Raw genomic sequence first — 12648 nt, 5'->3', positions numbered from 1 at the left:
AACACAAACACGTTGTTGCAATGAATGCTGGGAGTTGTAGGGCGATATCCAATGGCATGGCAGCTATTTTGTGGTGGCCCGAAATCTATTTCCCATGAGACCGCGGGAGAACGAAGCTGCGTATCCATGACAGCCGTGTTATTGTTGTTGACGGTGCTAACATTAGCAAAGAAACTCCTCTGAGGTGACGGTAACTAGCACCATTAACGTGGTACTCTCCTTTACTTTAAGATGAAAACCTAATCGATGGGTAACTTATGCACCACATAAGGTGCTAATAAAGTGTAGCAAGATTAATCTTAGTTGAAATGTGTTTTGAGCAATTATACAACGCTGTTCGTGCCTTGTTGATGTTTTATCTGTCCGTACATGTAACGTTAGCTGGCGTCTTTTTAGACGTAGCTTCGTCCCAACAGTAGCTGCAACAATTCAGTTAACAGCGTTAGCATCTGTAGCCAGAGCCCTGTCCATCTTTCTTGCGCTAGGTGTATTTATCTGCGGACTAGAGGAAATGTCAGCCCTCCCTCCAAACTGTTCCCAGCGAGTCCTGGAAACGGAGGCAAGAATGAGAGACGAGGGCTTGAGCCTATAAAACGGAGATAAAGGAGGATGATTTCACGATACAACAGAAGACCTGTATCGCACAAACTTGAGATGTGAGTGCCAAATATGAAGTGTTACTGCTCTCCAATGAGTTGGATTTCTTACTGTACCAGCTGAGCGCTGTAAATGAGTTTTCCTTTCAGCTGTCGGAGGCTGAACACTGTTATTCTATACAAGGGAAAGTGAAATGAGTGACTGACTTGTCCATCACTATCCAGGGAATCTGCAGGTCTTGAAAGTCTTAAAAAAAACATTGATCTTTTATTCACAGAGGTCTTAAATATTTTTTCCAACCAGCTAAATATGAGCCAAATAAGAATGTGATATAAATGTTAATACATTCATGCACTTGATGAATAATAATTCAGTATATAATGATGTCCAGCAATTCAGGTGGAAAACAGGTTTATTTTTTTTAATTACCAAGCCAGTCTACTGTTTGAAGGAACAGCACTTCCTCGTTTTCATGATGCCAAGCTTTATAAAATGGTTGGCAGGAAAGTGATGTATACAGTATTTGTATTTAGAAAGCTATGGCTTGCAAAACCAGCAGTAAAGTCTTTTGAACAGATATACCAATAAGACCAGATGCAGGTAGAATATCATCATCATATCTTTTATGTCATTGGGACATCTCACTGTTTTCACAGTCTTCTTTCAGGAAAAAACTTTCAGGAAGAAATGCCACTGGTGTCCGCCCCAAACTGTGATTACAGTTTCTGAATGTTGAATGTTTTTGATCTGTCTCTTGTGCAGTCGTGGGTTGTCTCGTAGCAGCCTTGACCACCACCCTCTCCCAGAAGAAGCAGACGATAACCAAACCCCTCAGCGCTACCTCCATGACCTCCAGGAAGCTGTTTCCACTCATAACAGGTAACTGAGTCCTGGTCACAGCCAGACAGGACTGGGTTATTCTGTAGGAACACAAACCTTGGCAAACCAAATATCAAGATAAAACTGCTTGCAACTGGTGTACATGCACACTCTTGCCTCTGTATTTTGTAATGTTACACCATCTTGAGTGGACAGCTGATTCTCCAAAGGTCTTGCAATGTGAAACAAGACACCTAGAAGCAGTGGATTAATTGATATCAAGTTGCCTTCTTTAGATGTGCAATTAAAAGAATAAATAATGAGGCAAGCTGTTAGAATATTCAATTACTGTGACATTTACCCTTTACTTTCCACTTTGAAATGTTGCCTATGATTATGTCAGCAACTACCACCAGTAAGATTTCCTCAGCCACTTAACAGAAACCTAGTTTATATTGTGACGTAGAGAGTCAAGGTGTTTGACTTGTTAAATTCACTGGTGTGGGAGGGGTTAGTGTTGGAAACAGATTGTGAACTGTATCCCTGACATGAAACGTGGTGAAACATTACTTCTCGGACTGTACATAAACCTCACAACTTTCTTCTTCTGTCTTTGTAGCCCAGAGACGTCTGCTGCCTCAGGCCACTCTGACTGTCCCACTGTCATCTCAGTAGACTCCAACCAGTCCTGGTCAGGTATCCACAGCTCCACAGGCACTGGAATATCCACAGAGAGGAGCTCTGTTTTCTCCTGGGGCTACGATGTAAGTCTACTCCGGAGAAAATAATTTTAATGTGAAGTAATGATTCCAGCCTGGCTCAGTCTGTCATACAATAAACACACTCAAGCACGCACACACACACGAACAACATTGTTTTGTCCTCTAGCATTTCTCCATCCTCTTTGTTATTCTGTTGCAAATATGAAAAGACTCCACAAACATACTTTCATGCAGGGTTTAATGTCAGAATTTGATTTATTTACCAACATTTGTGCCCTTTTGGCAAACCAGTGGAAAATCATAGAACAACGTACAACCAGTTACTGTATCATGTGGTAGATGCCTTGATTGTCTGCTTTTTCTTTGTATATGCAAAGCCTGATTCCACAGGGTATTGGTTTGTTATTATGCTGTGCTGTCTAGCCTCAGCTGGTCCTACAAAACTTTTCCAGGACTCAATGATTTATTTAGTTTGTTGTCCTCAAACAGTTTCTGAGGAAAAAAAACTCTTGCTTGTTACGCAAACTAACTCACTCCTAACTCAGCTCTTTCTTTCTGTCTCTCTTTTGTTTTTTTTATGTTGCATATGAACAATCCAGCTTGACCACAAACACATACACAAATCCCACTGGGCTGTGGGAGCTAATTATTATGCATCTTGAATGTTGCTGTGAGATTAAAGAAAAAAAAAAAAAAGAACAGAATGGCGGTGTGTTTCCAGTGTGTGATGAACAGACTGAAAAGCAGCAGCTTTCAATCATAGAGCTGGCGTATGAGAACAGAGGAATAACTACCTTTACTTCCTATGTCTCTGTCTCTCTTTTTTTCTGTCCCATAGGAGTTCGACAAGGCAGCGTCACGACAGGTGCAGCAAATGTTTGAGGAGATTGACAAAGAGCTGTATGAGGGGAGAGGCAGTGGAGGCGGGATACTCCAGGGGCTGCAGGATGAATGTCAGCAGTGGGCATCACGTTTCCCGCATCTTCGGTATGTTATCCACCGTTTCCTACCATCCTTGTGACCTTTTAGTAAAACAGGGCAACGGTGGGATCAAAGACCGAAGTTGAATGTGGAGACTAACATAAAAAAAAACATTGCACTTTTGCATGAAAACATAATTATTTTACTTATTTATTCATCATTGTATGTGTATATGTGTCACTAAGGATCCTGGGGACCCAGCTGGTATATCCCAGTGATGAGGGCTACCAGTGGTATGCTACATCAGGGAAAAGCAGCTCTGCCAGCAACCCATCAGCAGGCAAAGAGAGCAGTGTGAAGTCCCAGGAGAAAAATAAGGGTGGCACAGAGTAAGTCTTAACTACACTGACTGGCACAAGGTAAAGGTACAGGGCCCTTAATTTTAAAAACCTATGGTATTGCTTAAATGAGTCTAGGTCTGAAAATATCATTTGGTTGTGATGTAATACCTTTGTTAAGGAGATACAAAGGCAGAATGAAACTGTGGTCTATAAGAGCTAGTGTATGTTGCTTTATTATTCAAAGAAATTTGTAAGAAATATTATGCCTCTCCATACTGAGTTGGCTGTTGGCTAGATTTCCAGATGACTGGTGTTGGTGCATCAATTATAGAGGAGTCCTGGCCGACTCTGTGGTTTTGTGACCTAGATTCTCTGGCTTGTTAATCAAGTTTGTGGGCCAGAGTCATGTTGGTTAGCTGTTAGTAGTTGCTACAGCTGCCACCTTTAATGAAAGTGTGTTTGTAGCAAGACAGTGCCACTGTCTTATCACTTAAAACTGAGCTGGCATAGTTAGCGTGGAGTTAATGGAAAAGTAAAGCTGTATGTGTCTGCCACTTTGTTAATGTCACCATGCACTTAGTGTGGGTTTCTGTATGCGTGTTTGTAGGTAAGGGTCTGTGTTTCAGCCTGTTGTTCTCAACTTGTTTCTAGTTCATTTATTATTTATTGAAAACATACGTTATGTGTAGGCCTGTGTCTGTGAGCGTACAATTTTGTGTACATAATAAGCTGCTTAACTATGTGTGTTCTTGTCTTGGCTGAAAGGTTGAATGTGCAGGGCAGGAGAGCAGCACTGATCAAGTCCTCCTCAGCAGAGCTAGATGGGCCTCCTGGCACCTCCAGTGGCTCCAGCATCCATTACAAACCAAGAGTGATTGAAATGGAGGGTCTGATGGAGGAGTACCTGGCTTTTGATAGCAGGGACTTGTGAGTTATTTATGCCCCTCCTGCTGCACAGTATTGCTTGCCGTTTGTGTATTGTTCAGTTTGGTAATAATGATTGATTATATCTGTGTTCAACAGGGAAGACGAGTGGGAGCAGGATTGTTCAGAGCTGGGTTGGAGGCATCACTCTCTGCCCCCTGTCTCTCCATACCGGTGTCGCCGCCAAGCCGTTCTGGACCTGCTGTTTGATGATGTGTGGCGGCAGCTGGTTGGCTGGATGAAAGAGCTAGTTCAACGCCACTGGGAATGCTGCACCTCAAGTAGCATTGAATTTTACTATGTTTCATGCATTAGACCGAACTTACGTTAACAAATGTCCATTCTCATGCATTTGGATGTGATTATACACGTGTTATTGACAGATGATGAAAATATTTCTGGGAACTTGAGCCCTGTGCAGCAAGACTCCCAGAATCCCTTCATGCTGCTGTCCACACTGCCCACGATGCTGCCCAAACTTGGCCAGAGCAGGGTGCCCCCGCTCACAGCTGGCTTGCAGTTCCAGGTCAGTGGTCTGAAGGGGGCTGAGGTTGTGTCTGGGGTAGTAGACTTGGGGCTCCATTTCACTTTCATCACTGTCAGTGGTTCAGGAGGTCAATTCCAAATTCAAAATCATTTTTTTTCTTTTTAACATATACAATCTAACATATTTAGTAATGATGATAATAGAGACATTTTACATATAACAAACAATGACAACAGCACATTTGAGGAAAATGTTTACATCTCACCTTGAGTTTTCTGCACTGGCTGAAATATACAAACATGAAAAGAATTTCTGAAAAAAATGATTCAAATAGACTATAAAACCAAGTTGGCACATAGTGTTAAATACAATATCAGATCAATACTTCAGGTTAATCTGTGCTGATTGTAAACCTGGAGGAGGTGTCAAATTGACCTTCCAGGTGAATCATTTTAGGCCTTGGAAGAGTATATAACATTTCTCAGCATCTATAACTGAAGTCTTTACAGACTTTAGAGTCACGTTTGTGTTCCACAGTCCACTCCTGATAATCACCTGTTTTTCACTCCTGCCTGTTGCTCTTTCAGTCTTTCAGTGCTTCCAGTTCATTAACTTGTATCACTGTTTTCTTCCTTCCCTCTTTACTCTCTGCCCTTCACCTTGCCAATGTGTTCTGTGTACCTTTTTGTCTCTTTTGTCCGTTTTCCCTTCTTTCTTTTTGTTCATTTGTCTTTGTTCTTTCTCTGTTGTTATTTATGTCTTTATTTCCCTTCATGTTTCCTTCATTTCATCTATACCCACTCTCTTCCTTTGGTCATGCCTTTTTCCCCTTTAAAGAACACAAAGTCAAGGGGCTCAAAGCACAAGTCCAGACGGAAATCCAAAAAGCAGAAAAGGCCGCCCACTGTATGTAACTCACTCACTTAGAGCCAAAATGGTGGCGTGTTGTGTGCATGCCGTCCATGGCGGCTCCTTATTTATATCTCTAGAATAAATGCGCTTGTGCCTGTTGATTAACACAAAAGCATCACCATCGTTTATCCTTTTAATTAACTGCCACTTATTTTCAACACAAACTACTTTGATTTTCTTTAGAGTTTTCTTTTCTGTCATAATGAGAATGTTGGAATGCTTTGTTTTGCTAGTTATTGCCTTTGTTGCATTTTAAGTGTTGTGAATGTTATTTTTGGTTGGTGACGTAGCAGATATGGGGTCCTCCTGACACCACTGCATGATAAATAACCATTTCTTGAAGATTTTACTGAATTGTACATATGGAAATAACTAACCATACGCCTCTGGGCTTTATAAGGTAATTTTTTTGTATCTAACCTGCCTTTCCTCCTATATTATGTCCCTTGTCTCCTCTTACCTCTCTCCTTGACCTTGTCTTTTTGCATCTTCTACCATTCATTACCCTCCCTTACCCTTCTGTCACATTACTTTCTCCCCTTCATCTCACACCATTTCCCCAGGCTGGCAGGGTCCCAGTCGGAGCAGTGGCGACCCAGCACAACCTGAACGACCTCATCGTGATCCAAAGCATCCCCCTGCAGCAGAGGAACCTGGGTGTGCTGGATAAAAACCAGTATGGACATACTTAACTCATGCCATGTTTTTGTCCCTGATGTTAACACCTTGTTTGGCAGAGTACGCAGCCAACTGGCAGCAGGGGGAAATGCAGCATTCATCAATTGTTTTCCACTCTCTCCTTCCCACACAGGGAGCCAGAAGAGCGGGCATCCCACAGACCAGGCTCCAGCGTGGTCCCATCAAGCAAACCTCGCCCTCGCCGAACCCTGGAGCAGAGCTCTTCCTCGCTGTCCCGTCCGGCACAGTCAGCTCGACGCAGAAACCCTCCTCCCCGGACTCTCCTGCCATTGGTTCCCAGCTCGAGTCAGTCCAGCACAGCGGGATCCATGGATGAGGTCATCCGCGGGACACGTCTGTGAGTTTTAGCATCACAGGAACCCTGCCAACTCCACTCGAATTCCTATCTCGCTTTTTACTCCCTCCTCACTCTGAAGTTGTGCAGAGGCAGAGAGAGATTACTTTGAAAACAGACTCCCTTTAAACTTGTGCCTTATGGCTCTGTGTGGTATAATAATGGGCGTGGGAGATGACAGAAGTGCCATGTGTGATACCAACCCTAACAGATGAACTCTTTGTGAACCTCAGGTGAAAGAATAATCGTGGAATGATTGTATCTAAAAGTATTTTACAAAGTAACTTTGATTTTCATCCTTACACCCAAGATGTGAATTTTCACTTCCTAGACTCAACTCTTCAGAAATAATAAAATACTTTTTATAAATTTTATTTACTTGTGTCTTCCCCCTCAGACCCACGGCCAGTGACCGTCTGACGTCTCCTCTGTTGCCTCTGAGCAGAAACACACTCCTTCCCCCCATCAGCACCGGGGACCCCGATTCATCTCACTCAGGGCAGCAGTCCAAACCTGCACAGGTATAACGCCACTGAAACATGACTGTATTGACAATGAAGAACAGTTAAATGAAGGTTTTCTAAATAGATCTTCCAGTAACCCCAAAATGTAAAAAATGTTTGTATGTAGTCTAAAAAACAATTGTACAGTAGCAATTATTAAATGTATTGGCCCATTATTTCACCCGTCCAGCGCCAGAAAGGCCCATCCAGCCGCGCCCACAGTGCTATAAATGACGAAGCTGGCAGTTCATTACCAAGGGATCGTCACCACCTGCTGGACGTCTTCTCTCGCCCCAACACCACGCACACATACAGGGTAAGGTGCTCTTTATCATCACACAGTACAACATGGATACACAGCATACTATCACAGGTGGAGCAAGTTGCCGGCTGGTATGGATAGTGTTTTAATTTGTACCATCAGGATGTTTGACCTTTGGCTTTCTTTTCAGTCAGACACTCCGTACCGTCGTTCTTTCACAGTATTGGACAATATTGGGCAGGGGCGGCCAGGAAGAGCCTCTGTGGGCACAGGTCAGAAATTCAGCTTGAATACAAAATAAATGAACAGCTGGATGTTTCAACAATTTATCCATTACCTTTAGCTAACCATTCACCTGTTTTTCCATTAGTTTTCACTATTTCAATCATTTACTCAGACATTACTTTTAGCTAAATATTTAAATTAAACATTTATTTTAGCTTAGCTTAACTGTTTATCCATTAGTTTTTAGCTTCTTGCTTTAGATGTTTATCTCTGACTTTTAGCGATCTATGGTAACCTTTCATCCATTTCTCTACTTTAAGATAAATGTCTCAATGCGTTTATTTATTTGCTCATTCGACCAGACTCTCTTGGAATTGGTGTGACCGGGGTCAGTCTTGGCATCAGCAGCTCATCTTTCTTGGACTCGTTTTCCCACCACCCCTTGGGGCACTCGCCCATCAAAGATGAAGAGGAGCCAGACCCACAAGCCCCCGTCCCAGGTCAGTAGATTAAAGTGGCAGATTAATTTTTTCCAGTTTTAGGCCTCAGATAAACTATGGATGTGAGAGGTTACAACCGCTGGCTTCAAGTATGATTTACCTACTGGCTACATGTTTTAAGGCCAGGGTGTTTATTTACTTTAGATATATTTTTTCTATCCTTCCTCTTTCCCATAGCTCCACTGGTGCCTGTGTCATTCCCACCTCGCTCTTACACCCGGGGAGGCATCTCATCCAGAGCCAGCAGGCCCGGCATGTAGTTTGCCTCCGACCCCCAGACCCTTCAGCCATTCATCTTTATACAGCACAGCGAAGTGCAACACTCTGCAGCATCTGTGCCCACTAAACAAGTAGCATAATTTTTTCATAGTATGCTGCTTTGGTGAAGTTTTTGTTAGAAGCCTATTTTTGTATTTCAGAAATCAGCTTATGTGGCTGCCAAACACAAATAACAGTAACTCCATCTTCACGTACAGCATGAGCTGTATGTGTAGACATTTGTACAATGTATGTATAATCTGATTTGTGTATATATCTATTTATATGTGAATGTACTGTATATTATCCTCTGTGGTGTGTTGTTGTACTGGTAAATGACTATGCAGGGAATAACACATCCATCCAAACAGGGATAGAGGATAAAAAGCACTTTTTTCCCTCTCTGATGCTGCATCAGAGAGTTCGGTACTGTATCTTTTATAAGGACACAAGTTTCAACCACCCTGTTTAAAAATCAACCCAGAGCCTCTTACTGCATATCATTGCACACAGGAAAGAGAACAAGAGAAGACACCTTGAAAGTTCTTGGTTGCCTTTCTCTCCATTAAAGCTCAGTTCCAATCATAAATCAGAAAGAGGGAATGTGGTGGATGTATAAGTGCTGTCAAACATCTCAGCAGCCCACGTACTTCTACGACTACACCTCAAGATAGTGTAGGAATACGAGGCAGGGAAGGTTACAGGGAACCAGTAAAGTTATTGTAAATAACTGCGGGAATTCATTTCCTGTGTCTGTACAAAATACTGTATTTGATATAAACGTATCCTTATTACCTGAGTAAAGCCAAGAGGGGATGCTTTGACAGGTAACATCAGGGTTACTGCACAAAGGGTAGTGTTCCCTTCTTTCATTATTAGAACAATATATATTGGACAGCCATGCTTCAAAGGTGACAAAGCTTGAAAATCGAAGTTTCTCTTCAATGCATTTGATTCCATTTTATACAGAAGAATAAAAAGCTGTGTACAAATTATGTATATAAATATGAATTTATTTGTGTTTATGAACACTGACAACAAAAGAACAAAAAATGACTACAAATTAAGTGCTGCATAAATAAGCTACTGTGGCCAAATAAAGAACAGTTTTATGAAGGAGGAACACGGAAGGAAGCAGCTGCTCATACATGTACACAAACGCTCTCATTAATCAAAAAAAGCTGTTTTTTGAACAAATTAAAATATCTGCTACGATTTACAGACATTTTATCTGCTATAACCAGAGCCCGTTAGCTTTTCACTTTTTTCCTCTTTTGCCTCTTTGAGATTTCCCACTTTTTTTGGAGTACTTTGCTTCTAGATCAGACAGGAAACTGTTAAAATTCTGCTCTCTGGAAGCCTGTCTTTGCTGGAAAATAAGAAACAAGAGAAGGTTACGGAGAGGAAAACAAACAACCCCCTGCCAACTGCATACATGTGTATATGGATTTGTTACCTTGAGCATCATCGCAAGACTTTCATCCTGATCACCGAGCCCCATCTCTTTCTGCATTTCTTCTGCTTCTTGTCGCTCTCTGTCAGCCTGGAAGTTCAAATGCACTCACATAAGAATTAAGATAATAGAGCCAAGTGGTGTGTGCATGTAGGTACCGTGTGTGAGCATATGCTTGACTTGTGCATGTATATCTCATTACCGTCTCACGCTGTATTTACATTTGTTGCAACTAGCAAGTACTCATAAGTACAGAGTAAGGTACAACACATCAATAGAGTTATCTTGATTTAACATATAACTGAGCATTATAAGCAGAAAAGTGTTAAGGTTTCAGGGGCATCTTTTGGCCATCTAGTAATAATAATAATAATAATAATAATCCCGAGAGAAAATCAATAAAAATAAAATGAAATAAATAAATAAAAACGTGACCTATGTGGATGTTGTGGCTTTCACACCAACATATTTCTCACCCTCTTCCTACGAGCCCTCTTCTTCTTTTTACTCTCCTGAGTAAACGCTGGGAACGATGTCACTTCCCCGCTGTCGATGGCAGCCTGGATGATGCTGCAGAGCCTGGGTTCGTCTTCCTGGGAGCAGCACAGAGCTGAGGCGGTGATGGCATCCATATCTCCCTGGTGCTGCACATACAGCTTGATTACATCCTCCCGCTCCTCATCAGAGCCCTTATATTTCTTCTCAAACTCAAGGATGTCCTGCACTGTAATCTAGGAGATGGATACAGAGGAATAAAAATGTGTGATTTTCTGGCTAAGGCTATAAAATGTCATTTATGTCTAATATTATGACACTACACAACACTCCACAGCAAATAAAGTAGTAGAAAAATATTATGTTTGAATTAATCCTGGTATACCTGGGAACATTTCACATTTGTTTCATCAGTGATATTTTAACCTTGATTCCAATTTACTGTATATTATCTCACATAAAATCATGGAATACAAACAGCAAATACAAGCCAGTGGTGTGTGACTCATTAGAGAATCACATTAATAAAAAAAAAATAGAAAAAGAAAAAGAAAACCCTGCAGTGATCCAATACCTTAGGAAACAGCAGTCTCCAGTAGTCTTCCCAGCAGCGGTCCTGACTCAGGACGTCAGACTCTTCATCCACCACTCCCTGCTCATCATAAATAGCCCTCTGCTCCTTATCGCTTAGCACTGCATAAAGCTTCCCCAACACCTGGAGAGGGGAAAGAATCATGTGAGAATCAATTTTACACACACCTGAAGCCCTTTCTGACATTGAATAATGATATACTGAGGCTATTAGTTAGTATCAGCTTTAAAAAGCCATACATGGTGTGTTAGGTGTAGGTGATATGGCAATATACACTGTGGTATGTTACAAATGTGTTAATGGTCAGATTTTGCCATTTGTTTTATACTATGGAAGCTATACCTTATTTATAGTTGTGTTAACACATTATGAGCAGTGCTGTCAATACTGTGAAGTGATCTATCAGGTATTTAATTCACTGGACAGGCCAAAAAGACACAGACACTTCCATCTGGTTATTTGATCTACACATGGTTTCTCAGTTGAGTTTTAAGAAAATGTAGCATATGATATTATACAGTATAATATATTAATATTACGATATGAAATTACATATAACAAGATAAAAGGTTTTACATAGTCCCCCCTTTCTCAGCACTTTGATCAAGGAGAGATTTTCCTTTTAAACTTCCCTTTTTTATCATTCTTTCCAACTCTCATGAATCATCTCCCGACCACTCAGAATTTACCTCATGACCCTTTACAGGGTTGGGAACCACTAGGCTAAACTACTTGCCTGTATATACAGTAGCTAAGGCTAGATCCACCTTATCGAGCTACAATAGTGAAATGCTACATACTAAATTGATGCATCGGTATTATCAATCTATCACACTGAATATTATATAACTGTCTTTCGGCATTTTGCTGCAGAACGAGTACATTTACCTTCGATACATCACCTACACTGCCCAGAATACTTCTGTACTTTTACTTAAATCGGATCTGAATGCAGGATTTCTACCTGTAATGGGGTATGTTTAAACTGGTGCCCCGGTGCTTTTACTAGTCCTCGGTAAATGTGTGTGCCCTCTGATAGCTCACCTGAAATTTCTCTGTGGCCAGCGGGTCCTCAGGAGCCCGGTCTGGATGAACTTTGAGCGACACTTTGTAGTAGCTCCTCCGGATCTCTGCCTCGGTGGCCTCTTTGTTGATACCCAGCACCTCGTACAGGTTTGAGGTCTTGAAGAGCTCCTGGCACCGCTCGAGCAAACCCATACCGACAGCTCTTCGGTTTGACGTTAATCCGAGTTTTGACCGGTCAAGCTTTTACTCTCAAGCGTCTAAACGGCTTTTTACAGCCGCGTTTAGTGGTTAATTATGCAGAATCCGTGTATTTGGCTTTCCTTTTGTCGAAAATTAATTTGGCGCGCTAGCCTGTCACACACATCCGTACGTACAGGGACGCGCCTACGTAATAAACAAACGCGCCGTCTTATTGGTTCCCGTGATCGCATTCGTCAGACTACGTATAGAGGATCGCGACAGCTATTATTTTCATCAAGGGGGCAGTTGGTTTCAGCGGTGAGTAATGAATCAGAATCAGAATCAGAATCAGGTTTAATCGCCAAGTACGCAAACACATACAAGGAATTTTTTGCCGG

General features: G+C 41.7%; 2 protein-coding genes across 3 annotated transcripts; one reads left to right on the top strand and one right to left on the bottom strand.

Annotated features, from left to right (window-relative positions):
* Positions 1-162: 162 nt before the first annotated feature.
* Positions 163-9591, top strand: fam149b1 (family with sequence similarity 149 member B1). 2 transcript variants are annotated; one of them, XM_041050258.1, is made up of 16 exons: positions 163-656; positions 1360-1476; positions 2036-2180; positions 2977-3125; positions 3305-3448; positions 4166-4327; positions 4424-4605; positions 4708-4850; positions 5649-5717; positions 6287-6399; positions 6535-6759; positions 7154-7277; positions 7450-7575; positions 7712-7793; positions 8109-8246; positions 8424-9591. In XM_041050258.1, the coding sequence occupies exons 1-16, from the start codon at positions 610-612 to the stop codon at positions 8504-8506; spliced, it is 2049 nt and encodes a 682-aa protein (XP_040906192.1). In that variant the 5' UTR covers positions 163-609; the 3' UTR covers positions 8507-9591. The 2 variants fall into 2 exon arrangements, with proteins under 2 accessions (XP_040906192.1, XP_040906193.1); XM_041050259.1 differs by lacking the exon at positions 5649-5717.
* On the bottom strand, positions 9496-12441 carry dnajc9 (DnaJ (Hsp40) homolog, subfamily C, member 9). The gene is made up of 5 exons (XM_041050260.1): positions 12089-12441; positions 11027-11167; positions 10434-10688; positions 9961-10047; positions 9496-9873 (listed from the first exon to the last, which is right to left on the bottom strand). The coding sequence occupies exons 1-5, from the start codon at positions 12260-12262 to the stop codon at positions 9763-9765; spliced, it is 768 nt and encodes a 255-aa protein (XP_040906194.1). The 5' UTR covers positions 12263-12441; the 3' UTR covers positions 9496-9762.
* Between the last annotated feature and the right edge of the window lie 207 nt (positions 12442-12648).

Source organism: Toxotes jaculatrix, chromosome 11, assembly GCF_017976425.1.
Source record: "Toxotes jaculatrix isolate fToxJac2 chromosome 11, fToxJac2.pri, whole genome shotgun sequence".
Lineage (NCBI taxonomy): Eukaryota > Metazoa > Chordata > Actinopteri > Toxotidae > Toxotes > Toxotes jaculatrix.
The sequence above is the reverse complement of the archived record's forward strand: the minus strand, read 5'-3'. Positions and strand labels throughout refer to the sequence as shown.